Source organism: Phocoena phocoena, chromosome 2 (assembly GCF_963924675.1).
Source record: "Phocoena phocoena chromosome 2, mPhoPho1.1, whole genome shotgun sequence".
NCBI lineage: Eukaryota > Metazoa > Chordata > Mammalia > Artiodactyla > Phocoenidae > Phocoena > Phocoena phocoena.
The window spans coordinates 14,085,627-14,113,365 of record NC_089220.1 but is presented as its reverse complement, the minus strand read 5'-3'; the positions used below and the strand labels follow the sequence as shown (position 1 = coordinate 14,113,365).

At 46.8% G+C, this 27,739-nt stretch overlaps 1 protein-coding gene across 2 annotated transcripts in view; it reads right to left on the bottom strand.

The window, feature by feature from the left end:
* The window catches only part of FOXN3 (forkhead box N3), a 296,834-nt gene that overhangs the window by 227,697 nt on the left and 41,398 nt on the right, over positions 1–27,739 (bottom strand). The window contains exons 1-2 of one of the 2 annotated variants that reach the window (XM_065872030.1): positions 21,487–21,519; positions 4,859–5,415 (exon numbers count right to left, since the gene is read on the bottom strand). In XM_065872030.1, coding sequence (XP_065728102.1) covers positions 4,859–5,401 — 543 coding nt within the window. In that variant the 5' untranslated portion in view covers positions 5,402–5,415; positions 21,487–21,519. Of the gene's footprint in view, positions 1–4,858; positions 5,416–21,486; positions 21,520–27,739 lie in introns of those variants that run through there. The other variant, XM_065872029.1, reaches the window with a different exon arrangement.

Sequence of the window (27,739 nt, the reverse complement as noted above, 5' to 3'; positions counted from 1 at the left end):
CTAGCTGCGTGACCTCCAGCGAGTTGCTCAACCACTCTGAGCTTAACTCATCATCTATTTTAAGAATGAAACTAGGGCCTACCTCATAGGGTTGTAGTGAGAAAGAAATGATATATTGGGAAAGCACAAAGAAAGTGTTCCATAGTAAGTCCACTACTGTTATTATAAAACACCAGTGGTTCTGCACCTTTCCAGGGTCAGAGGTCCCATTAAGAACCTAAAAAGTGATCAAACAAAATCTTGAGATCCTCTAGGAAAATGCATAGTCACGTGACATGTTATCAATAATTTCAGGCTGTCTGCAAAGCCTCTCACATTCACAGAGCCCAAATTAAGAAGCTTCAGGTAACAATAAACTCTTGCTTCTACAGCTGAGAAAACTGAGGCCCAAGACAGCCATGTATCTCCAGCATCAAAACTAGAACCAGGTATCTTGGCTTCCAATCCAGGCCTCTTTCAACCAAGACAAGCTGCTTATATTTACAAGCTAAAACTGTACTTCAAGCACTCGGCCCTGTTTATAATAAACATATTTCTGTACACTGTTTCCTTTATAAACCCTGTTATGACAACAATGTGTTTTGTTAAACTGTCAAGAGGGGAAGTAAAGAAAAAGCAGAGGAACACACACCCCTGAGCCATTATAATCCAGTTTATAAAAAAATTAAAAGTACACTTTACTTCTCACTTACAAATACTCGGAGAGGTTAGTACATGCTAACCTTATGGTTCCAACTAAGAACTGTATTTAGGAAATAACAAAACTTAATCCCAGACTTTGGACCTCAATCTTGATTGATGTGGGCAAAGGGCATCCATAGATGAAACCGTAAGATGAAAGGCTTACGGGGACTTTGCAGAGGAAGCAGCCGACTCTACATGAACCCACAACACAAGCGCAGCATCCCCAGGAGTGGGTCAACCAGCCTTCCTGATGCGAGGAGGCACGAGACTCGTCTATAAAGTATTCCTGAGGGAAAACAAGTCGGAATGTGATCTAGCCTTTTAGCACTTACTTCCATTTCACAGAATATATGTATGAGGGGACAGAGGAACAAGCTTAATGAAACCCCAATGAAGCAGAGATATTACGTGGAAGGGTCTATTTGACAAGGAAGGGGCAGGGGTCTGCCGTGGATGGAAACAGGCTGAAGAAACAAAGCCAAATGCAATGTGTAAACAATGTTTGGATCCTTATTCAAACAAACATTTTGTAAGCCATCCAGGATATCTGAACACAGATCTGCCTTTAGGTGATACCAAAGGACTGTTCACTTTATCAGAGGTAACACTGGCATTGTGGTTATGGAAACCGTTCTTACGCACACAAATATGTTGGGATAAAATGACATGAGGGCTAGGATTTGCTTCAAAATACTTAAGCAACAGCAAAAAAAAAGAGAAAAGAAAAAATGAACGAAGTAAGAGAGGCAAGCCCTTGTTAACTACTAGATCTGGTGTGGGCAGTGATGGTGGTTATACAGAGTCACTGTACTACTATGTGCAGTCACTACCACAGTGACTGATTCTCTCTACTGTATATGCTTGAAATTTTCCATGACTGGAATAAAAATAAAAACAAAAACAAAACAAACAAACAAAAAAACCGCTATCTTTCAAAGTCCTATTAGAGATAAAACAGGAAGAAAAGAAAAAAAAAAAACAAACCTCTATTCTCACCTAACTTACCCATTCATGAGAATATGTCCTTGACGAAATCTCAGCGCTGGAAAGAACCCAAAAGGGGATCTAGTTCAGGGATTCCCAAATCTGGCTGTAAGTCAGAAATACCTACGAAGCTTATCAGAATTTCAGTCTTCCCCAGCCCACCTCAAACCCACTGAATCAGAGTCTCCAGGAAGGGGCCGAGAAGTGGCGGTTGTGCGTAAGTGCCGCAGGTGATTCTGGTGCCACCCAGGTTGCTCCCTCTCCAGCACCCCAGCCCAGCAGCTGTGCAGCAGGGGACTGTCCCAAGCCCCCAGGGACAAGGATCACACCACATTCTGCACTCTCATGCTTATGCCACGTTTAAAACCGTGTCCCACACTTTTAAAAAGAAAACAAAAAGCGAAATGGCTAACTCTGCAAACGCAGCTCGAAAGGCTTCCCCTGGCATCTTTCTCACCAACATTTGGGCACATTTAGTCACTGTGTTACAGCAGAACCTCAGCACGGGAGCTACAGCCAAGTAAAATCCTCTGGGAAAACATGAGCTTACCTGAGAGCCCGAGGAGCTTCCCCTGGGCAGAGTGTGAGGGAAATGCCTTTGCCTTACTCAGCTGGCCACCGGAGAAAACCACAAATGCAGGGGTCGAGACCAGTGCCTGAGGGTACCCGGGAGTCTGCCCCTCTCAGGGCAGAGAGCAGCTGGCCCCAGGGTTATCCGAGGAAAGAGGAGTAAAATGGGGAGCTCACACACCTTGCTTTGTTCTCACAGCATCACAAACCCCCCCCGGAACAAACTCCCAGCCACAAAAGTGACTGGCATCTGATCAGAAGCATGTTAACACAGGTCGGTACGCCCAGGAAGCCAGAACTCAACATTTCACAAGATAAACAAACTCAAGCCCTTCAAACCGTTCCCTTTCTACAGGCGCTATTTGCAGAATGACAACCATCACCCCAGGAAAACACGACTCCCAGAGCGGGGCAGGGGGGTGCAAGGGAGTGACGGCGCTCCTGCCAGGGTGCCATCCAACGCCCGCCTGTCACTCCCCAGGCTGATGAATAATACTCCCGAGTCTCTCTGCATACTTTGGAGCTGGTCTTGTTTAACATTTCAGAGTGTGCATTTGCTAAATTACTATTATGTGCCCCAGCGTGATGACAAACACGCCGACCCAGGCATGTGGTAACTTGCAGAATCATTTCACACCAACTTAAAGCCTTGATCATTGCTTCATCAGGGACGTGCTGCTCTGGCGGACCTGACAGCCCTTTCTTCTCTACCTTCTAACCCTGGAATTGCTTCCCAAGATTTTCCCTTTCTTGAGGACCCACCCATCTGGAAGTTTTTAAGACCACAGACTTGGTTCTTTACAGAGGAGTGACGAATTTTCTCTAAGTTCAAGGAATGATCTTAAAACCCTCAGCAGAGCCAAGTCCGGAGGTCGGTCTTAGGATGCCCAGGCTCGGATGCGGAGGGGAGGAGAGCAAGTGACGGACACCTGGGGACGACAGCAGTGCCCCGCGATTGTTACAGTTACATAAAAATAAGTACGTAACCAGGAAGGCAGGGCCCAGAGCACTCAGGAGTGTTCACACTTGTACGCTGGATCCAGGCACCACCTGCACCCACGATCAGCGGCAAAGCTCCGCAGTCTCCAAATCTTTCCTCTTCCTGGCAATACCCCCCTCAAACCCTGCATGCCCACACTCCATCTTTTTTTTTTTTTTTGCGGTACGCGGGCCTCTCACTCTTGTGGCCTCTCCCGTTGCGGAGCACAGGCTCCGGACACGCAGGCCCAGCGGCCATGGCTCACGGGCCCAGCCGCTCTGCGGCATGTGGGATCTTCCCGGACCAGGGCACGAACCCGCGTCCCCTGCATCGGCAGGCGGACTCTCAACCACTGCGCCACCAGGGAAGCCCCCACGCTCCATCTTAACATAAACTCTGGGTGAACAGCATCTGCAGACAAACGTGTCCAGTGGCAGCAAGGAAAAATAGGGCTTCACCACTGCCACAGTCGTAGTCTTCCAGGCCAAGGACAAGTAGAATCTTCTCAGGCTCAAGATTCAACTGGAAGCACATACCTGTTCCTGGAAAGAAAGAAGTGAAAGGCCCCAACCCTGCACAGCTGCTGAGCCCACTCCAGAGGGGTCCTGAGACCGAACCTGAACTTTAAAAAGGATGGAAAGCAGACCGCCAGCTCCACACCACAGCACCACTAACACGGAAACCAAAACCGTGAGAATAGGGCAACACGAAAACTTTGTGGAGAGTACGTTTTCTGGCAAGTTATTTTAACTGTGGCTACGTTACTTTTCAGAACCCCAAGCTAGGTCACAATTTTGATTTCCAGCCCTAACAGTCAATCCTATTTCTGCCATACCTATTGTGTTCCTTACAAGAAAAAGAAAGCAAATTATTAAAACTGTCTTCCTTTAGTGAACCACGAAGCTGGAGCTTTAAGGGCTTGAAAGTCAAAATTCCACCTTCCGAAAGTCAGTCTTAACCTCAGCCCACCTTCCATACTCAGAGGGAGTTTCAAAGTTGCCAAACACTTTGTAGACACCCGATTTCAAGAGAGTCACCTGGGCAATTCGTGTCTTTGGTCTTGGAGTATAGAAGGATGCCCAAATCACCCCCCGCAACGTCCACCACTGTCCATTTATTCCAGAATCCTGGACCAGCTGCCTTTCTCCAAGTTAATATTCAGAACGAAAATAGATGCCATTTTTTTCTAGCCCTCAGTGGCAACTTTCCTCAAATACACACACACACAGAGACACACACACACACAGACATCTCTATATACGTATGTATGTATATATACACACACACCTCATGGTTCATGGCTGCTATCAGAATACAGACCTTTGTTTGGTGTCCAAAACCAAAGGGGGACCCACCCACCGGCTCTGAAGGACAATGATACTCAGAACCAGTCAAGTCTGTAAACCACCGTTTTGTAACCATGTTCCCCAGTGGGAAACCCTCAATCTGGCTTTAGAAACACCGAACACAGGAAAAGGAAGTTTTTGACAATTATCTAAATGAATGAAATGAGATAGAATTACCCGCGTTTATAACTGCTACTTCCCTGTGGTGAAGTTACATTCCTGAGCATTTTTTATTAGTGGAGAAACAGGAAACATTTCAAAAAGAAAAACGTGAGTTCCAGACCCAGAGGCTTACCTGACTCCTCTCTTTGTCCACTTTCTTAAAACACTTATTCAAGGACAAATTATGTCTCACTGAGTTTTTCCACCCAGTAGGTGCGTTTGCAAAATACGGAAAATGTTCCAAGATCCAGTTGTAGATATCCTTTACCGGCAGGCGCTTGGTTGGAGAGTCCTCGATGGCCATAAATATGAGGCAGCTGAAGGAGTAGGGGGGCTTGCAGTTGGGGTTCTGCCTGGCATCGTAGGGCATGTCGGAGTGGGCAGGGGATGGGGGCGTGTCATCGTCCAGGTCCTGGACGGGGCTGACGCTCCGCAGGACAGAGTCCCCGAAGCTCTTCAGCAGGTTCTTGCTCTCGTGCAGCCAGTTCAGGTTGGTCAGCTCTTCATCTTCCATGGCCCCCTCTTCTAATCGGATGTCAGGCAGAGAAAAGTCGAGGTCATCGTCTTCCTGAAGGGCCTTGGAGAAACCGCTGTCCCGGTAACACTGACTCAGCCCACTGGAGACACTAATTCCTGAGCTTTCTGGCTTCTTACTGGGAGGCATGACTGGACCCATTTACGTGAAGGCTCCTGGGAAACACACGACAGAGAGAAGACGAGGCGGTGAAACCCAAAACAGAGAGGCAGCCATGCCCTCCCTAATGATTATGCCCCCCTCCCACCCCTGCCACCTCTGTGGACCCCCTACCACTTAGGGACATCCCCTCACAGCTCCCACACTGAGTGACATTAACCGACATTCCACCACCCAGAGACGCCCGATTAACTAGTAAATTCGGTCTACCACGCACATGGCACAAGGACCTGTTACCCCCTAGGTACAAGACAGGAAATGTTCACAGCACCTTTAATGTACACATGCCAAGAAAAGAATGGGAGGGGGAGGGGTGGATTGGGAGTTTGGGATTAGCAGATGCAAACCATGATATACAGAATGGATACGCCTACTGTGTAGCACAGGGAACTATATTCAATATCCTATGATAAACCGCAACGAAAAAGAATATATATATGTATAAAATCACTTTGCTGTACACCAGAAACTAGCACAACATTGTAAATCAACTATACTTCAATTAAAAAAAAAAAAGGGAAATCCCACAATACCTTCTTCCTGATCTATGAAGACTCTCACTGTGACCCCGAAAAAATCAGTTATTGCCTGCTGCCTCCGTTTACCTATTATACATGAATATGTAAACATTCTTTCCAGCTGCACAGTAAACACCACAAAATAAGTGCGACCACAGCCCATGTCACTTTGGGTGACAGGTCTCACTGTTTATCCTTCTCAAAAAAAAAAAAGGACATACCTATAAGTTTAAGGCCAGTTGGCTCAGAGTAAGTTCAGCTCTTTCCATACACAGACCGCTGCAACTGCCTAGGAATCAAAACCATGGCTATGATGAGCATCAATTTGGTAATGCTTTATTTGATTTTTTTTTCCTTCTTTCTCCACAAGACATAACCTAAAACTGAAACTTTAACATTTGGCAAGTCTAAAGAGCAATGCCAAGGAATTCTGTGGATTCAAACTGGAGAAGGAAGTACCTTTAATTTCTTTGGGACACTACAATCTGAACAAAAAAAGTGAGTAACGTCAGACACCACACAAATACATGGGAATGTGAAGATAAGCCATTAACTGAAGTTAAAATCGGTGAAAAAATTCAGGAGAGCAACCACGAGCTTCAAGACAGGAAGGCAAATCCAACAAAAACTGCTACAGGATTCTACTCTACCTCTCCCCCATTGTTATCAATGACCTAGAACAGGGAGTAAAATATCTGATGAGGAAAGACAATGGGGGAGGTGACAAGTCCACAAAAAAAATGACCCCGACAGATACAAGGCACATTCAACCCTGAAGCACTCAATGTGAGATGGAAAGAACAGTAAGATAATGAAAGAGGTCTCCCACTCTCCGTCTACAGTGCTCAGACAATGCGCTTGGTGTCTGTTTTATCCTCCACCCCACCCCTGAGTAAGAAGATCAAGCAGTCTATCTAGAAAAAAGAATGAACACATCAAGAGCAAAGACATGATCATTCTAAGGCTCAAAATGCCCACTGATAACATGCCCAAAATAACTGCCACTTCAGCTAGGGAAGCTCTAGAATGAGATTCTAGAAAGCATAATGTGGGGCACTGAACAGCTAGTCAAAGGTGCCTGAGAATGGTAGCAGGCCCCCTCCCCAGAAGTGGACAAACAGAACCTACAGACCGAAGGCCTGAGGGGGAGCTCTCTGGAGCTGCTGGTAGATGTCCAACGCTAAGGACAGAAAACATCCACAGAGACCAAAGTCCCATGGAAGCAGGGCAGTTCAGATACCTACCTCGAGTTCATCCACAGGGAATATTTTTTCATCAAAAAAGGAGGCTAACCTGAGTAGTACAGGACACATTTTCAAGAATAATCTAGTATCTTAAATTAGGGGGTAAGACGGAGACCAGCCTGATTCTTTTACCTTCTTTACGAACAAATCAAAATTAGGCTTGTCTCTCTCAAAGTTTCGACGTACCCCCATCAAAAAACCTAATTTTCTGATAACCAGGAATATCCACATGGTCGAGTACAAAAGAGAACAACGACCCAGCCACTGAAGTCAACTTTAGCTCCAGAGGAAAGTTTTATGTCTCCTGAGCTTCCAAACAGGAAAATTATATCATGGCTGACAGTAAAGTAATTTAATTGCACTGTTGCTATGACAACATGCTGCTCTCTTTCTTTTTAATTTGCTTATTTGTCAGTAGCTTCCTAAAGGAACCAACACGCTATTCTCCACGTTTTCTTTTGTTTTAAACAAACATTGCCAGCTATACGGTTTTATTAGAAAAACAGCACTGTCAAGAAAAGAGGGTTACCGGGGCCCAGCACCCTTGGATCATTTGTCTGCTTTGTGTTTCTGAGTCCCCCGTGTTCTCCAACTGTTAACTACATCCCTATAAATCCCGCATTTTATAGCAACGGTCTCAAGAGCTGCTGATCACTACAGTTCCATTTTAAAAAAACAGTTCCCAGAAACCACAGCTGAGGAGTTTTCCATTATTATACTCTAACTACATAATTCACCAAATCTTTCTTTCCTCCTATTTTAGAGGGGGGGAAAAAAAAAAAAGAATCCGGATCATGTGAGTCTGCAGTTAAGCAAACATTTTTAATCTGCTGCCAATAAGGTTGCTCCACCGGATCCGCAAATAGTTATTCACTAGTGACCTCCTTAACAATTTTTCGGTTTGCTATTGGTTACGTCCCCCACACGCACACCCTCTTCTTGTTTTTTTATGACTTGCTGTGTTTTCTTATCTTTTTTTCCTTTTTAACGGAGAAAACGCAGCAGGAAAGCTAGTTTCTTGCCCACTACCAGAGGGCTCCAAATAACTGACAAAGACATTACTGGCCCAGCTCTGAACAGATGCTCAATGTGAACTTTAAAAAGTTGAGAAATCCTCTCCAAGCCGAGCAGGGCAGTTGCGAGTTTGGTTGGGGGGGGAGGGCAACCCCCCCCCCCCGCGCGCGCGCACGCACGCACGCGCTCCACTCCAGTCTACTGTACTTGTCAAAAACATTTCAAGGGGACCTGCGGGAGCGGCGATTGGATGCGTCCCGCGTCAATCAGCGGCGTTGCCAGGCAACGGGGAAACTGCTCTTCTGCCCGTATACAGGGCAATTGGGAGCTCGCATACCTTCACTGCCGGTCAGATGTCATAAACCTTTTATTGGCCGCACCGCGGCGAGCCTTAAAAACACATCAATAAAAGCCCGCCGTCCCCCAACTTCTCCAGGACCCAAGGAAGGTTTCAAAGAGGGCCGGGGTGAGGAGGAGTCAAGCCTCGAGAGTCTCCGGAGACTCTCTCTGCCGGTGCCAAGCCTGCACAGTTTGGGGAGGGGGGGGGAATCTTTGTTAGGAGGCTGTTTGTCGTCTTGGGGTCTCCCCTTGATCGGCACCCCCTGCCCCGGCCCGGAACGGCGGGGATCCAGTCCTTCGCGGACAATACTAACTCTGTTCCTTTAGGGCGGCTTTTCGGAAATCGAGGCACCGGGAAACAGCCCGCACGTCGGGGCAGGAAACTCTTCGGACTGGGCAACTTCCCCGCTCGGGGGCTCCCGTCTCCCCGCCCGGCCAGGCCCCCCAATCCCGGGCCCTCTCCTCCAGGAACTGCGGAGTCCCCGGTCAGCCGAGAGCGGCGAGGTCGCCTCCTGGACGGCCTCGAACAACTGCCCCCGCCCCGAGTCACCCAAATCCCATTCGGGCGCTGGCGGGAGCGGGGAGCAAACTCACCTGGCCGGAGCGGGTCGCGGGGACGCGGGGGCGCCGCTGCCCTTCAGCGGGAGCCGACAAACTTTCGCAGGCGCCCAGCAGGCATAGCTTGGTGGCCCGGCTAAGGACGCGCGGACGCGGCGCGGCGAGCCCGGGGCGGCGGGCGGCAGGGGCGCGGGGGTCGCGGCGCGGCATGGGACCTGCGGCGTCCGCCGGGCGCGCCGCGCGTCCTCCCGCCGGCCCCGCCGCTCTCCCCGCCCCGTCCCGCCTCCCGCTCGCCTCCGCCGCGGCGCGTCGGGCCGGGGCGCGCCGAGCGGCGAGAAATTGTTTCCACTGCAAACAAAAAAAGGCGACACATGACCAGGCAGGAGGAGGGGAAGCGCGGGGAGGGAGGGGAGCGGAGGGGAGGGACGGGGCGGAGGGGGCGGAGGGAGCGGGAGAGAGGGAAAACGTGGGCCGGGCCGCCAGCGGCCTGGGGCGCGGGGCGCGGACCCGCCGGGGCGGCCCTTGCCGGAGCTCCCCACGCCACAATCGGCCCTGCTACCCGCGCCCGGGCGCTCCCGAGGCGCAGCCGGAGCCGAAAGCCGGCTGGGCCGCGCGGACTCGCTTCCCGCGGCCTCGCGGAGCGGGGGTGGCCGGCGCGGGCTCTGCGACCCCGGGCAGCCGCGACCGTGATCGGCGGGTCTGGTGGGGCGGGCGGCGCGCGGCCTGTCCCTTCCCCGGTCTCTGGCCACGCGGGCCGGCGGGCACCGCGCCTCTGGCAACGTGTCCCCGGAACGCTCCTACCCATCCGCATGCCTTACATGGCTCGAAAGTAAAAATAAAAAGAATTACGATGCGGGCGAGGCTTGCGAGGGGGAGAAGAGATTCCACTTCTCCCCAACTACGGCGTCCTGGCGGGACTCCCGGGGGCCATCCCCAGCCCTCCTCCAGCTGCCACCTCGTGCCCCGGGAGGAAGGGCACAAAGGCACCGCAGCCTCCCGCCCAGGTGGCTGCTCCTCTCGTCTGTCCGCAGGCGCGTGTCTGCCGGGGGAGGGAGGGTGGCCATTACAGATTACAGAGCAAGAGGCCCGTCCTGAAGGCCAAACCGTGGGGCCTCCAGTGGGTTGTGCTCAACGCCCCAGCCGACCTCTAAGCCTCCAGCGAAAACAAGCCTCATGTCTTTCATATTAAGAGCTTCCACGAACCCCACCGACAACTCGCAGGGCCACCACTCCAAGTCTCTAGGCGCCTCCAAAGATGGGCCACCCGCTGCTGAAGCCACACCAAGAGAGGATGAAAGGAGAGTCCAACAGGACACCCTGGTAGTGACGTAAATAAAAATATGATTGCACACCACAACCAGGTAACCAAATCAGCAGGTTCCTGCGCAGAAGAGAATCCCGGGTCATTCTGCCGGCCACCACCTGAGCCAGAGGACAGGCCCTTTTGAACTCTCTGAAAACCGCAGGAAAACCAGTGAGAAGGCCCGGAGTGATCTCAGTCAGAAACCCCTCCAGGTTGCAGTACCTTGTAACCTAGCCAAAGGGGGAGAAAAATCCCACTGGGTTTCTGAGTTTTTTTAATTTCCAAAAATAAGGAAACCCCAATCAATCTGAGAGTCGTTCCACTTCACAAAGCTCCAAGATGGTGGGTGGTAAGTTTTCAGCAGGGCACTCACCACAGGCCTTATTACTTACCAGTGCCAAGGCAAATCCCACCCACCTGGGAGATGATTCAGAGGTGAAGGCCCAGGGGCAGCCTGAGGTCATCCAGCCCCACCCCTTAAATTACTGAACACTTGACCTACCCCAAGTCACTAAGCAAGAAGCGTGAAGCAAGAGGGACAAACAAGATATATCTGAAGTCCTGAGTCCAAGTTTCTAAAGGTCAGAGGTGGTAACAAAGCCAGGACAGGAGCTCAGTCTAATGCAGATACCTCCATCTGCCTATCAGTTGAGGCTGGTGAATCTCTCATCAAAGGAACCAAGGCCAGAGACCTTTGCTGCCTTGGGGAGGAAGAAATCGTCTCTTCAGTCCTCCCCTTCAACTGCCAGGTCCCAAGCCTCCCCACCCCACCACACTCACACACCGTAGGTGGAAATCTCCATGTTAAGTAGAGGTGGCAGTTTATGTTCACCCCTTGTCCTTTCCTTCTTCCTCAGAGCTCAAAAGGACGCGATGTAAGCGCGTGGTTATCGTACAAGGACTGTGTCTAAAGCAGCCATCCTATGTGAACAGAAACTTAAAGACGCAGCAAGCTTAGGGCCAGGAGCAGCCCCTGAGCAGAGGGTGGAGTAAGGTGAGGTAAGCTGCCTCTCATGAGCTCACCTCTCGTACCCTCTGCGGCTTTTCGTTTCTTCCATTCTCAAACGTATTTCTTAATTTCTCTCTCCCGTTACCGATGCAGCAAGAGTTGTGAGAAGGTATCATCATCCTTAAGAGGAAGTGGTGGGCCAGCCCTGCCTGATGTGGAGAGCGGGGTACACGTGGTTGCCTGTCTGTCTGAAATGGGGAATACAGACCTTTGCTAAAAGCCAAAAGCAGGCTTAGAGTGGCCTTTCCACCTTATAATTCCATAGACTCCTATCTCTGGGACCTGCTCCCTGACAAACGGGGGCAAAAGCCAAATTCGCCTAGGAACAGCCTCGTTCTCAATTCCCCTCTTGAACTTTCAGGAAGGACCCTTGTGCCTTAGAGCCGGAGAAGCCTCAAAGAAACAAGTGGAACTGTTTAAATCATTGTTTTACAAACACGTTTGACAGCAGAATCCCAGGTGTGCCCTAGAACTCACTTTGGGCAACACCTATTTCCTGACTGGGGACTTGATGGGACCATTGCATGGCCCTATCTGGGCCTGGGCTGAGCGTACTTGTATCTGGGACCGGGAGAACCCAGATTCTAGCCCAGTCAGTCCGCAATCAGCATGGGACCCCAGGTTCCTCCTCCGTGGAGAGGACTGGCCCTCGCCGTGGTGTTTTGTGCTTTCTTCTCCAACATGCCCTGGAATATTAAAGCCCCGCCCTCATCACTGGTTATTTAGCCAACGTGATTATTTATGAACAGTTCAGTGTAAAGCCCCGCGATCCCTCTCCAGGCCATCGTAACAACTGAACTGATGGCAGTGAGAGAGGGCTGCAGGTGAGAAGACCTGAGGGATTTTCAAATACGAGGAGGAATCTGAGGCAGGCCTGGAAAGACGGGCTTCTGAACAGGATCCTTCAAATTGACTCCAGGGAAAAGGATACCCAAGTGGGAACTTGGGTCAAGCCTGGGACAGGAAGCACAGCTGGACTGCGTGGAACTGGGGCATCATTAGGTGGTTTTCCTCTCCATTCACCTCTTTCCCTCTGAGACCAAGTTGTCTTTCCTACCTCCCTCTATATGTCTGTCCACTCTCCTCCCTGAAGGCCAGCTTCCTCTACTCATGTATCACCACACATGGCTGCCAGCGGCAAGTGCAAAGGACCTTCTGATTGCCAGCACCCACCACCTTCAGACTGCCTCAGCCTTCCGCTACATAGTTCAGATTCCCAGGGAAATAAACTGATCGGCTTGGCCTAATTCAGGTAACTCTTCCCTTCTCCCCTCCTAACAGCAGGAGGCATAGTAGAACCATCTGGTACAACAGGGCTGGGGAGGGGAAGGGAGGTGACTTTGGAAGGAGAATAATAAACATAGGTCCATAGAAACGGGGAAGGGACATTCTAGACCTGAGCTTCTCAATTGGGGATACCTGGGAAGCCACACCTAATAGATCAGAATCTCCTAGGACAGGTCCCAGGCATATGCACTTTGAGAAAGTGCCACGGCACAAACTGCTTTTCCAGGCAGGAGACGTGGATGGCGCATACAGATTTATCAGCTATGACTTGACTGTATTAGAAGATGCATTCAGGACTTCCCTGGTGGCACAGTGGTTAAGAACCTGCCTGCCAATGCAGGGGACACGGGTTCAAGCCCTGGTCCGGGAGGATCCCACATGCCATGGAGCAACTAAGCCCATGCGCCACAACTACTGAGCCTGCGCTCAAGAGCCCGCAAGCCACAACTACTGAGCCCGTGTGCGTAGAGCACATACTCCACAGAGAGAAGCCACCACAATGAGAAGCCTGCGCACTGCAACAAAGAGTAGTAGCCCCGGCTTGCCACAACTAGAGAAAGCCCGTGCGCGCACCAATGAAGACCCAAGGCAGCCAAAAATAAATTTTAAAAAAAAAAGAAGAAGAAGATGCATTCATTCCTTGAACAAATATATTGAGTGCCCACCAAGTACATGACGTTATTAGGTTCCAGGGATACAAAGTTTTTGTTCCTTATGGAGCATGCATATTAGTGGATAAGCGACGAAACATCCTATCACAAAACTCCCTGAATGCTAAGGTAAGCAGTTTATGTACAGTAATCAGAGGGGAAGAGGAACTCATTGAGTATTTTTGGATCCAGAAGTTGCTCTATCAGAAATATGCTTTAAAAAAAAAGAATAGCTTTGGCCTCTAGTAGATAAATAAGTCCTAGAGCCCTAATATACAGTACGGTGATTACACACAACAAAACTGTATTATAGGCATTAAACTTGCTAAGGGACTAGATCTTAATTATTCCCAATACTAGAAGAAATGATAATTATGTGACACAATAGAGGTATTAGCTAATGCTACAGTGGCGATAATATTCCAGTATGAATGTATCAAACCAGTATGCTGTACCCCTTAAACTCACACAGTGTCATATGTCAAATATATCTCAATTTTAAAAAAGAAGAATGGGATCATGGACCCAAGATGAGTTTTGGGAGCGGAAAGAAGGAAATGGAAGACCAAAAGTAGACAGAACCAATCAGAAAGCACTGCAGTAATCCATACAGAAACAAAGATTATCTTTTTAAACATTTTTTAATACAAAAAAATGTTAAAATAGTAAAATAGTGTTTCCCTCTGCGGGGTTGAGTTATGGGGTAATTTTTTTGCCTGCTTCTTTCATACTTGTCTACATTTTCCAAATTTTCTACAATGAGTACCCAACACATTTATAATGTTTGAATAATAAAAGGGGGGTTCCATTAGAGCAGTGGTTCTCAAACCTGAATGTGCATCAGAATTACCTGTAGGACTTACGTAAACTCAGCTTGCTGGCCCCCACCCCCAGCGTGTCTGATTCAGTAGGTCTGAGCTGGGGCCTGAGAATTTGCGTCTCTAAGAAGCTCCTAGGTGATGCTGTTGCTGGTCCAGGGACCACATTTTGGGACCCACTGAATTAGAAAGTAGTCAGTGAGACTGGAAAAAATGAATGCATGACAGGCTTCACAGGAAGAACCAAGAGAATCTATCCAATGACTGAATATGAGAAGGCAAGAGATTATGTTCAAAGATAACTCCTTAATTGTGGGTTGACTAAGTGTCTTTGAGATAACATGTGAGAATGCTGTCCATCGTAGTAAAATAGTTCCTCACTTCCTTCCCTCCTTTGCAGAAGGAAGAGACACCCAGGACCACAGCTGGAAGACCCTCCATCTCTTGGTGACTTTCAAAGGCTCGTTCAAGCATCCTTTGGGCTTTCCGGTTATCCCCTCTTGGGGTTTTCCTCTTGTGCGTCCTTGGTGTTTACCTGACAGGTTCTGAAGGGTGGTGCCTGGGAAAAGGCTTATTAGAATTTCTCCAGCAGGGATTAGAGCCAGGAGGCTTATATGAAGAGGGAAGGAGGGCTGTAGAGTAAGGGAAAGTACAGCTGAACCCGTGGAGGGACATTCACTAGCTCAGGTGCCCTAGCCAAAGCCGAGCCTATCAAGTCACCTGCTGGAAGCAAAATGGAAACTATAGAACCTGTCAGCTCCTCTTTGAGCATAAACAGAAGTGTGAGCTGATGATCCAGAATCCAGATTTAGTCAATTCATTCAGTCAAAAAGTACTTATTAAGCATCTAGCTATACCATGCCCAGTACTGTGTGGAGGGCACTGGGAAGGAACTGGGAGAAATAAAAGATGTGGCACTTGCCCTGAAGGATGGGGACGATTCAGTGAGCATTTATGAAGCAACCACAATTAAACACACGCAGAGAGCCTAATACCAAGACCAGAGCTGATACAGCTTAGTGGCCTGGGACTACGTTCGTATTCTCACTTCACCACATACTAACTGGGTAACCTTAATCAAGGTACTTAACTTCTTTCTCTCTACCTAGTTTCCTCATCTTTTTTTTTTTTTTAATAAATTTATTTTTGGCTGCATTGGGTCACGGGCTTTCTCTAGTTGTGGCGAGCGGGGGCTACTCTTTGTTGTGGTGCGCGGGCTTCTCATTGCGGTGGCTTTTCTTGTTGCTGTGCGTGGGCTCTGGGCGCGCGGGCTTAAGTACCTGTGGCTCGCAGGCTCTAGAGCGCAGGCTCAGTAGTTGTGGCGCACGGGCTTAGTTGCTCCACGGCATGTGGGATCTTCCCGGACCAGGGCTCGAACCCGTGTCCCCTGCATTGGCAGGCGGATTCTCAGCCACTGTGCCACCAGGGAAAACCCTAGTTTCCTCATCTTAAAAAAAAAAGGGGGAAAGATGGAGGATACAGCAAGACCCACTTCGTAGGGTGGTGATAAAGATTAAATGAATGAATATCCGTAAAACACATGTAACAGTGCCCTGGCACTTAGAGCTATTTTTGTTAAGTAAATAAATCATAAGGAAAATAATGACATATTTGACTACAAAACAATTTAAACTTTGTATGTAAGACCAGAGGTCATAAATCAAGTTCAAAGACCAAAAAAAAAAAAAAACGAGGAAGTATTTGTCATACATATGAAAAAGGGTTAATATTTTAAATCTATAGCTCTTTCAACTCAATGAGAAAATTATCACCCTAATGAGAAATGGAGCAGATTCACAAAAGGAGAAACACAAATGGCAATATACCCATGAAAAGATGCTCAACCTCAGTAAAAAAAAAAAAAAAAAAGCAAAGAAATCCCAGAAATGCCAATTCAAGCAGTTGTGATATCTCATTTCATCCATCAGATTGGCACAGACTTAGAAAGAATAACCACACCAATATTGGTGTGGGTATCGGAGGAACGTGACTTGGTATGACTATTTAAGAGGGCAGTCTGGTGAACCGAATTAAAACTTAAGCGAGCATGGTCATTGACTCTAAATTTCCAGCTTCTAGGAATTTATCCTAAGGAGATGCCAAAGCAAGACAGTAAACTTCCCCACCAGACTGCCTACCCCCATGAGATAATAAGCCCCATAAAACCAGGATCCATACCTATTTTATTCAGCAATGTACACAAGCAAAGTTACTCCAGTGTCTGACACACACAGTAGACACTCAGTATGTATTGAGTGAAAGCACTGAAATATGCAACAATGTTTTCAGGTGGATGTTTGTTGGGACATTGTTTTTTAAAATCGTGGTACCTTGGAAACGGCCAAAATAAGAGGCTAGAGGCATCTTATTAAATTATATGGGCCACAGTTACCCATGTTCCCTTTGTTCCCTTTTACTTGCATTTTCCAGTCGTTTTAAGTGAAGCTTTCCCTTTTCTGAATCGCTTTCACATTCTCATATACTGTATGTGTGAAACAATTTGCAAACATTTCATAAAGTAAGAGTTTGGGGGAAAATAGATATGTTGGCAAAACTTCTCACCAAATTGAAGCATTTTGTGATCTTTTCAATCAGAAGGGACAAAATGATCCCTTTCTGAAAACGCTGGTGCTCCAAGCAAACAAGAGAATTGCTAAGTATAACAAACGTTATACCCTGCATAATGGGGTCTATTGTCTGGTTGTGGGAAAGCTTTCAATTTATTGGTTTTGAGTATCAAACGTTTTCTACAAACTCTTTGGTAGGTTCAAAGATGAGGGAAAATACTCGAATTAAGAATTTGTGGGGAAGGGGGAACATTTACTCTCCATTTCCAGATGGATCTTCTATGAAAACTTATGCTTCTAAGGGACCAAATGTGGTTGCATCTTTTTGGTTGTTGCTTTTTTCAATCTGACAGAAAAATCTGTGCCCAGCCGAGGCACACCCTGCATGGCCAAAACTACTCCTGCTTCTCCTGCCCTCCCAGGGATACTCCCTGCAGTCAAAAGCTTGTCCTAAAGGAGGCTGCCCCTCTGAGTACTTGGATTCCATTTATCTGCAGTCAATTCTTATTATTCAGTCAAGCACTGAATTAGCAAATATTGAACCTCTGCTCCTAGAGGAAATCTAGGGTTAGGTTCCCGCGAGCCACCGGTCACAACATTTTCATTAACTGATCAATACGTTACCTTATTTTCTCCGATTCCATTTAAAGATACCTGATTTAATATATATTGTTGATTCATTAACATTGAACTCACGGCCACCAGCACTAGAACTCATGTCTGAACAAAGCTTATCGAACACAGGAAAAGCTTGTCTTTTCTCCACACGGCAATCACAGTCTTCTGGCACTTAGGAACACAAGATAGCACTTCAGCACTTGTGATTGGGTGCCATTTTAAACAGCAAAATCGCCAACAAAAAGCACACCAAAAAAGTGACACTAAAGAGACATTTAAAAGGACGCTTGTTTACAGTATGAAAGCTGAAACAAAAAGGCGGACAGTTGCTTTGTCTCAGCTGGGAATGTGTGTGTTGGATTACTCATATATATATATATATATATATATATTTTTTTTTTTTTTTTTTTTTTTTTGCGGTACGCGGGCCTCTCACTGCTGTGGCCTCTCCCGTTGCGGAGCACAGGCTCCGGACGCGCAGGCTCAGCGGCCATGGCTCACGGGCCCGGCCACTCCGCGGCATGTGGGATCTTCCCGGACCGGGGCACGAACCCGCGTCCCCTGCATCGGCAGGCGGACTCTCCACCACCACGCCACCAGGGAAGCCCCTGGATTACTCATATTTGTTGCCACTCTGCACATGTCCACGAATGACCATGAAAGCACCACAAGTATTGATTTTATGATTACAAATAAATTTTAGCAAGTAAGAGAATTTGCAAATATGGAACCCGTGAAGAATGAAATCGATTGTATTTAATTGGCCACTTATTCAGTGCCCGTGAGTGTTCTAAGACTTTGCAAATATTCACTGTTTCAGCCTCACATTAACCATGTGAGTAGATAATGTTATTATGGCCATCTTATAAATGAGGAGCCTGAGGCACAGAGAGGTTTAGCCACCTGCCCAAGGTCACACAGCTGGTAAGTGATGGGGCTGGGATTTGAACCCACACAGTTTGGCTCCAGAGTTCAGAGCCCTGTTCCTACCAAGGGAAGCGTCAGATCAGGCCAGAGCATTTGGTTTTGTCTTAAAGAACCTCTTAGAGGTCAAGGATGTAAAGGCCAGAAGCAGTGAAGTTCAAGAAAGGAAAAACTGTGACCAGGAGGTAGAAGGAAAAAAGGGACTTTTAAGCTGAATGAAAAGGGACTACTTTCAAAAAGACAAAGTTCAGCTTCTATTTCATAATCAACATGGTATGGTGTACCTTTGTAATAAAAAACAAATCAACTAGCTACTGAGTGTCAAACAGACTAAGTGCCTTGAGAGGCAAGGACCCCTTCTTACACTTCTGTTCTGCTCGTAGCATGTGGAACTAGTGGTAATCAAAAACATCAATCACTTAACAGGAAAAAAAAATGCTCTTTTTTTATTCCTCTCTCAAACGGGTATCTAATAACTCTGCGGATCAGCGAAAGAGTAGCATCATCAACCTTTTCCTCCTCCAACGTTTTTAAGAGCATTTATTGTTTTCCTCTCTTCAGCAAGTACACCAAGTACCACAGTCTCATGGGTTTCGGTGACTATGTCTGCCAAAGTCTTAACCGTGCCAAGAAATAACTTCTCTCATTTTACTTTTTCGGAGGGATGTGAAAGAAAACAATCAATTCTTCTCCTGAAGATTTGTCTTTTTAAAACAAAGTAAAAGCTCCGAATTTGGTGAACTCTCTGGGAGAGATAACATAGATTAAAAATATTATCAACTTATTTCCCTGCTGTACAAAGTTCTTTTACGAAGATAAGCAAGTTACTCAATTTATTACGACAGCCAAACCTGAAGTCTCTGCTCCTCTACTGGGCAGTGCGATTCACCCAACACTTTGAGTTTTTAAACCCTGCCTCCTTCCAAAAATAGCATCTCTTGTGCCTTCAATATTGTGATTCAGACACAAGCAAAACGTGCCCATAAAGTGTGAGGCATGAGTGCCTGTGCGTGATCCATCACTAAGGGATGGAGGCTGGGAAGGAAGTGGCTAACTGGATTGCTGTCTTTCTGTGGGTGCGATCAACAGCACCTCATTTCTCTGTACTCAGAGACATGCGACTCTGGCTCCAAAGATTTGGACCCTAAACAACCAGGCGTTTCTTCTCGAGAGGAATACTGAGCATCTTTCCTCCTTGCCTCAGGGCCAGCTGTCTGACAATATGGATCCCAGAAGGGGGTGCTGCCCACATTGGTGATGGCAGCCATTAGTGCCTGTTGCTCATAGCTAATGTCAAAGAGGCCTCAGCACGGGGGGGCAGGCGGTTGGCTGAGACTCCCCGGGCAAGCATCCACGCACCAGGAGCGCCAGCAGAGGCGACCCGAGGGCCAAGGTGGGCATGCCACAGAGTCCTGGACTTCCAGATGGAGTCCAGTCCCAGAGAGTGGACGTCAGAGCTCTCCGGAGGCTGCCCAGGCCAAGTTCAAAGGGAGGGATGAGCATCATGACGTCCGTTCCAAAGCAATCCCACCTGCTACTGGCATGCCCAGGCTCATCTCCCCCTCATACCAGCCCCCAAGGCAAGTCTCCAAGGGCGCAGTGAGGAGGCAGCTGCAAGCGTTTGCTTTCTCTTAATAATCTGAACTGGGAAGACATAGAGATGTGGAAGAAGTAATGGCCATTCCCAGTGATGGGGACCCTCCAGCTGGCTGGGCTCCTGCAAGGTCGTCTTGTCGATCTCTTTGTAGGAAAAACGTGGTTCTCTTTGGCCTTGGGAATCTGGCCAGGCAGCTTTGCCGGGATAAGTTTCTTCATCCACAGACACCCGCACCACACGGATGTTGAGGGCTGTAACTAATGCACACCTACTCCGAGACAGCCGGCCCCCTCCAAACTCCAGTGACATCTTGCCTGAAACGCCTGCCACCATGCGACAGGCCGGCTGAGCCGCTCAACAAGGACCCCCTAGCTTGCTGCTGTTGAAGAACTTGGAGATCAAACCACGCACCAAGGGAATCCTACACGGGAGTTGCTAGAAAGAAAAGCTCACTCCATCTACTTCATTCTTGCTGGCAGACGCAACTAAAAGATCATTTTTAACCCCCGAAAAACTCATTTAAACTCGGGGTGCAAGGGGCATCTGAAATGTGAGAGTCCCTGGGCCGGCACAGGAAGAGAAGGAGAAGGTCTGAAGGAAACACAAAAGCAACGCAGACCTAATGGGTGAGCAGGCTGCCTGACAACGAGGCGGCCAACTGCCAAACTCTCCTTGCGCGCGGCGGCTGCACAGAAGGCTCGAGTAATGACAACCACAAAACTCATTTCAAGTCTGAAAAGGTGACTAATGAGCTCATTCATGCTGCCTATAAATTATTCACTACAACACTGATCCCACTCAAGACAAACAGCAACGGAAACTTTCAACACAGACACCTCCGGCCTCCAAAGTAGAACGAGTTATGTCCGTACAACTTTTCACAATGAGGGATACTTGTCTCTCCCTCCGTCCATTGTCACATTCATTCTTCTGTTTACGTTTTTTTACTGCCTTTAATCAAGTTTAAGCAGACACAGCTGGTAGACATTTATTTCTCTGTTGAGTTTTTTCCATTAGTTATTACGAGCAATCATGAGACTCTAAAAATAGCAGCAAATTATATTCTCTCGAAATTGAGGGCTGACCTTAAAATGAAGCCCAGGTCTTCGGAAATAATATTCATATGCACACGTTGGGTGAGTGACAGCCCTGCACAAAGGCGAAACAAAAGTGCATTTTCCACTCTTTGAGAGGTCTGCAACTCGCTTCCAAATTTCCTTAGGTTCTAGTGGAAACCGGTTGCTTTAAAATCTAACAAGACAGAACCTGCTTCCAATGGTCATGTTTTAGTTGAGATTTTCATGAAAACTCACCATCTTAACAGAATAAAAGGGGAGATGTCTCATTTAGGCTGTTCAGCGCAGATAAACCCACCCGCAGGTTTGTTGGAAACCCACCGCGTTGCTGCAGACTGCTTTCAGTTTCCTGTTTAATATTAAATAAAGAATTTTAGCTCTTCTGTTTTTACAAACTGTGTTGTTTGCAACTACTGTCACCACTGAAAGCATTATGACTGTGGAGTAGTCCTATGTTTTTCAAACCTTTTTTTAAATCTTAGTATCTATTTCCAAGACGTAGTAAGAGTTAAAGAGTTAAAAATAGTCTTCAAATAAGTACTTACATTAGTTCTTGGTCAGATCGCTGAACATTATGTATTTTTAAACTGCTTTGAATACTTTGAACAGGAGCCACAGAAAAGCCACAGAAAACACTCATAGTCAAATACCGCCAGATGGAGGTTCTGAATAACCAAAAGTGAAAGCAGAAAGGTCTGAGGCTGAGTCGTGCCCTGTACACACCTCAAGATTACAGGAAAAAAATGAATGATTCCCCGGTCTCGGGCAGGGGAACCTTGCATATAACATCTGAGAAATAACACATGGAAGGCCAATTCAGACCGGGGCTTGAACTTCAACGTGAGACCAGGCCAAGCTCTGTCTCCATTTAAGGAAAATCTTTCACATTGTTTTCAGTTCCTTGCACATGAACTAAAGACTTGTCCAGCCATTTCTGTTGTCTGAAATGCAAAGCAAGTTTTTCTTTTAAAAGAAAGAGGAGTCCTGCAATATTTATAGCAAAGTACTTTGCCACCTACCGACAGCAATCTGGTGGTTCTTCACGTGTTTGCATGTTTTTTAACCCAAGTTTCTGTACCGAGTAAGAAGCCATTCTTTCGGTCCTCTGTGCAAAAGAGTTCCTGCAGATTTGTTGCTGTTGTTGTTTGAATCAAACATGTAAAAACCCAGTTCCATCCAAAGAAATTGAGACGTCTAAAATGGCATCCCGTTGAAGTCTCAGCTTCTCTACCACTCTTCGGAGACTGACTAGATTTCTGTCACCTCTCTGTGGAAGGGTGGGGACAAAATATTGCTTTGAAACCGAGCCACAGGGGGCTCTTCCCTAGTAACATGTCTGACAGGCAGAGTTCGCCTCTTCCTTCATTGGTGGGAAACCTGGCTTGTCCACAGACCACCCTAACACCGCCTTACTCCTAACTGTCCTGAGGAGAACCAAAGGGAATGTCAGTTTTGCCTGAGGATGTTCAAGGCACCTAAATAACAAAAGCCAAAACAATGAACACCAAGTACCCAATTACTGCAATCCAAAATATCATACAGCAGACAAAACAACAAAAGCTCTCCAATGTTTCCTACGTACCAGGTACCATGCCAAGAGCTTTACCTGCATTATTTATTTTCTCCTTCCACTATCCTTCCCAGGTAGGGGCCGTCGTCCCCTTTTACAGATGAGGACACCGAGGCTTAAAGAAGTTAAGTTATGGGAGTTCCCTGGTGGCCTAGTGGTTAGGATTCCAGGCTTTCACTGCCATGACCGGGGTTCAATCTCTGGTCGGGGAACTGAGATCCCGCAAACTGCGTGGCGTGGCAAAAATAAAATAAAATAAAAGTTGTTTGCTGGTGGTCAATAATTGGCACTAAGAGGTGAAATGAGAAGTTAAGACCGCAAGTCTCTTCGGCCTGCAGAGCCCATCCTCTTGAGCACCGCACTCTCCTATCTATTTATACTATCCAAGATCTCATTTCCAAGATCACAGAGTGTAACTTGCTTGCAGTCTACGTCTTGGGCTTCTTCGTCGGAGGTTTATGGGTTTCTCTGATTTGGTTCTTGCGTAGCGTTCTTCAAATGGACCACTAAACATACATGCCCTTCCTGCTTCTGCAGGCTCAGCTGCTTGTGCTCTCATAGAAATGGACATCGTTCAGTGAATGACAAACATATCTACAAAAGGCCGTAAGACCCAGGGTAATGGCCACACACCAGCACTGAGCTCCTGCCTGAATTATAAAACACAAAGACTTTTGGAACAACAACAAAAAACACCTCATGACAGTTGACGACTCCAGAGGCCGGGCCTGAAACTCCAAGCCTGTCCCTACCTCCCATCTGGATATGGACCTGCAGAAGGAACAAACAGCTATGAAGGTGCTCATGAGGCAACACATAAAACAATCTACTCTCCCTCCAGTTCTCATCGTTCCCTCCCCCCAATCCAACAAATGACCAACCACCACGGGGATAAAGATCTTACGGTTTCACTTCAGGCTAATGCTTCCAAGGCACAGACATCTGACCAGCAACCATTTTCGAATTATTTCTCTTTCACTTTGCACACAAAGGTAGGTGGTAATTGTCTGCCGGTTTAGAAACACCACCGACCACCGCACCAGAACGAATTTCCAAAAGCTATATTGCAGGGAATTAGATTAAGGCACAGATCAACCTTTGCCAACTCTATACATATGTTCAAAAAATGAGCCAATCACAATAAAAATATACTGACTCTACTACCAGTCAGATTAACTCTTCCCCGTAGATCCTGGACAGGAGGGTAAAACTCTCCGACGGAGGCAGCCCCGGGCCCTACAGGTCCTCAGAGTCGACACACAGCTCTGTACACTGGGAATGGAGGAAACAGGCCCCCATAGCTCACCGCCATCTCCAGCACCCATGCCACCCTCACGTCCACGGCACTCCCAATTGGATTTTTGGTACCAAGGCCCAGGAGTTCATTCCCTCAGGAACCACCCTCAGATGCTTCCTTGAAAGCTTTCCTGGTGCCACTACTGGGATCTCACGTCCAGACTGGCCAAAGGCTCCATAAAAAGTGGATGAAGTAGAAAGCTGAGGTCTGTGGTTTCATTCTTGAGAAACCCTCAACTAACCACAGGGATCTGATTCCACTGCCATTTAGAGTCATTCTCTGGCTTCTGGCAACACCAGCTCCCTCTGAATCCAAATTAAACCTCTCTCGGCTTCTTTGTGATACCAGCTTCCTAGCAGAGCCTCCAATGGTTATGGTAAGAAAAACAAGCCGGGCCCAGACCTTCCCGGATCTCCTGTGAACGAACATCCAAGTTAACGTTTGCTGCGAACAAAATTATGCTTTGCTACGAACCAAATATGCTTTACTAAGTCAAAGCAGGCTTTCTATGCTGTTTTCTGGGGCTCCTCCCTCACATCCTCCACTGCTCATTTTTCTAGATCAAAATCTGCAACTCATGGGTAGGAGGAAAGTTACTAAGGCTGACTGCCCTGACTTATCGAAACAGAGCTATTTGTTTCCTAATTACATTCTTAGCTCTACAGCACTGGCCAAAAAAAGGTTTGTTCATTCATTACAAAAACCAATTAGTAAAAATAAAATCATAAAGCTTACCCTTAGGAAGGACTTCACTCATGGATTCGGACATGCCCCCAATTTAATGGGACAACTGAGGCCCGGAGAAGTGAAGTGACTTAGGGCCACATGTCAGAACGCACACTGGTAGTTTCCTTTCCGGTGTCTATTCTTCTCTCCCTTCTCAACAGCACCCAATTCCCCAGCCTGGTGGTTTGGGCAGGACTGATCCCATCATCAGCTCCAGGGGCAGTGGACTGGTGTAGAAGAACAGGCGGGTCCAGCCAGGACTCAGTGGATGGGCCAACACATTTCCTGTCTTGTTCGAACACTGAGCTGGATCTTCTGTTATTTGTAACCCAAAGCATCCCAGCACATCCCCCATGCAGAGTTAGTGGTAGATGCCACTTCTTGACTCCCTGTCCACGGATGTTTCTGCCGGAGTAAAGTCTTTAACATTACAAAATAGAGAAAACTAATCTAAAAAAAAAAAATACAAATGGGGGACTTCCGTGGCGGTCCAGTGGTTAAGACTCTGCACTTCCGATGTAGGGCACATGGGTTCGATCCCTGGTCAGAGAACTAAGATTCCACATGCTGCGGAGGGCAGCCAAAAAAAAAAAAAAAACAAATGAACTTATTTACAAAACAGAAATAGACCCACAGGCAAAACAAACCCCAAACATAGTTACCAAAGTGGAAAGGAAGGGAGGGAAGGGATAAATTAGGAGTTCGGGATTAACATATACACACTACTATATATAAAGTAGATAACCAACAAGGACCTACTGTATAGCACAGGAAACTATACTCAATATACTTATACCTTATAGGTAATAACCTATAAGGGAAAATAATCTGAAAAAGAATATATATACGTGTGTATGTTTATGAATATACATGTATAACTGAGTCACTGTGCTGTATATCTGAAACTAACACAACATTGTAAATCAACTATGCGTCAATAAAAAAAAATAGAGAAAACAGCATTTTGATAAATTTAGTGACTGGACTTGATAGGAATAAAAAGATGTGGGAGAAAAATGAAATTAAACATTATCGATGAGCACTTTAAAAGTATGGCTGAATGTATAAATTTGGCCATATTAATAGAGCATTACTGATGAAGGGAGAACTCATGAATGGAGATTAACTGGAAAGAATTCATGGCTAGAGGGAAGGCCAGCTCCACCTAGAATTTGATACAAACCATGACTCCCATTCAGGTCTCAAGAGTTTGACCCTAAGCTGAGCCCATACCAACCTCCCTGAGGGACAATATCTGAACTTTATATCCCCAGGTGCCCAGTTCCAGATCGGGTGCTGACAGGAAGGTGATGATGGTCATAGTGAAATGGAGCAGGACCCTGTGGTCCTCACCTGCCATGTCCTCTGCCTGCGTTTTGTCTGTGGAAAAACTTCAGCCAAAGAATAAGTTTAATCAGAGAAGTGAGAAAATGCAGAAACAAAGGAAAACAGTCAAAGGAGACCAAATAATGATAGTTTAGTCATTAAGCATAGTCAAGGACCTTTAGTTCCTCCTTAAGGGCTATAGATAATATTCTGAGCCATAGCCTGTGAGCTGTCTTATAGATACTGAGATCCCCACCAGGTAGAAGAAGTTACCTACATGGTGAGCAGGCTGTAGCCATGACATCAGCTGCCACAATTCTGAGACTTGGCCTCAAAGAAATGGGAACAAACCGACCCTGGAACAGAAGATTAACTGTAGCTAAAACAATCAAGATGACGCTGGTCAGACCACAGATGACCAATTTCAAGATGACAGTCAGAGCTGACTGTGCTGTCTCTGCACGTAGCCCCTTCCCTCGGTCTATAAAAGTTCTTGCCCCCTGATTGTCAGGGAGGGGGACTTGGCCTTTGGACAGGCGTCGGCCCTCCCCCTCCCCACTCCCGCCCCCAGCCCCCCGGTTGCAGGCATCCAAAGTAAAGCAAACTCTCCTTTCCACCAACTTGGCCTCTTTATTGGCTTTTGAGCGGCGAGTAGCCGGACCCCACTTTCAGTTACAATAGTGGCTTAGTTTATTGTGTAGTCACTACATGAAGACACTGAGCTGTGTGTTGCCACTCTGTCATCGAAGGCTCCCAACGATCAACGTGAGGTAGATTGATCAAAGTAGACAGTCAACAGATGATACTGAATGAACGACTTGCACAAATGTAACTAAATTAAGATTCTATTTAGGGCTTCCCTGGTGGCGCAGTGGTTGAGGGTCCGCCTGCCGATGCAGGGGACGCGAGTTCGTGCCCCGGTCCGGGAGGATCCCACATGCCCCCGAGCGGCTGGGCCCGTGAGCCATGGCCGCTGGGCCTGCGCGTCCGGAGCCTGTGCTCTGCAACGGGAGAGGCCACAACAGTGAGAGGCCCGCGTACCACAAAAAATAAAAATAAAAAAAAATAAAAAGATTCTATTTAGTGTCAATGAGAATTCATTTTTAGTAAATCTAAAACTATAAAATTAAAAAGATGAGTGTCAGTAAATATAATAAAATATGATCTAGTTAACATTTATTGAGTACTCACAGGAAAATTTACCATGAAATACTGAAGCTTAAACCTCAACACCCCTCACTCACACAGGCCCCTTCCGCGGCCCAGGTAAGGACCCCAGAAATGTGACTAATAGGCATCTTTTATATTTAAGATTAGACACTGCATACAAAAATTTTAAATGCTCTGAAACCTTATAGCTCACACATTGAAAGAAACTTGAAAGAGCTTTCCACGAGTTTGACAATAATCCTAAAAATTTATCTGACATTACCGACAACCAGTTGTAAAGCTAAAAAACTTTTTTTCTATACTATCAACTGTAAAAAACAAATCCCAACCAACCATGCTATAGGAATGGGTGAATTATCTTGCTATTCTCTAGAGAGAAAATGGCATTCCAAAATTATTATCGTATGAAGAAATGATCAGAGAGTACAGAGCCCAAAAGCTGTAGGAAGAAAAGTAACATAGACATATGTTAAACAGCTGATCAATAATAAGATTATGTTATTTTGTTTTGATTTCATGATGTTTAGGATGTCAGCTTTCCAATCATACACTTTTTTGTGTTTTCTTTTATCATTTGAAATAAATGCTTACTTATACCTGGTTCCATATTGTAATTTTACATTCTTTTCTTAAAGAGTTCCCTCCTACCCCAAATTGAATAGGCTTCAGGCCACACACAGCCCGCATCTTCCCCATGTGCACCTACTGT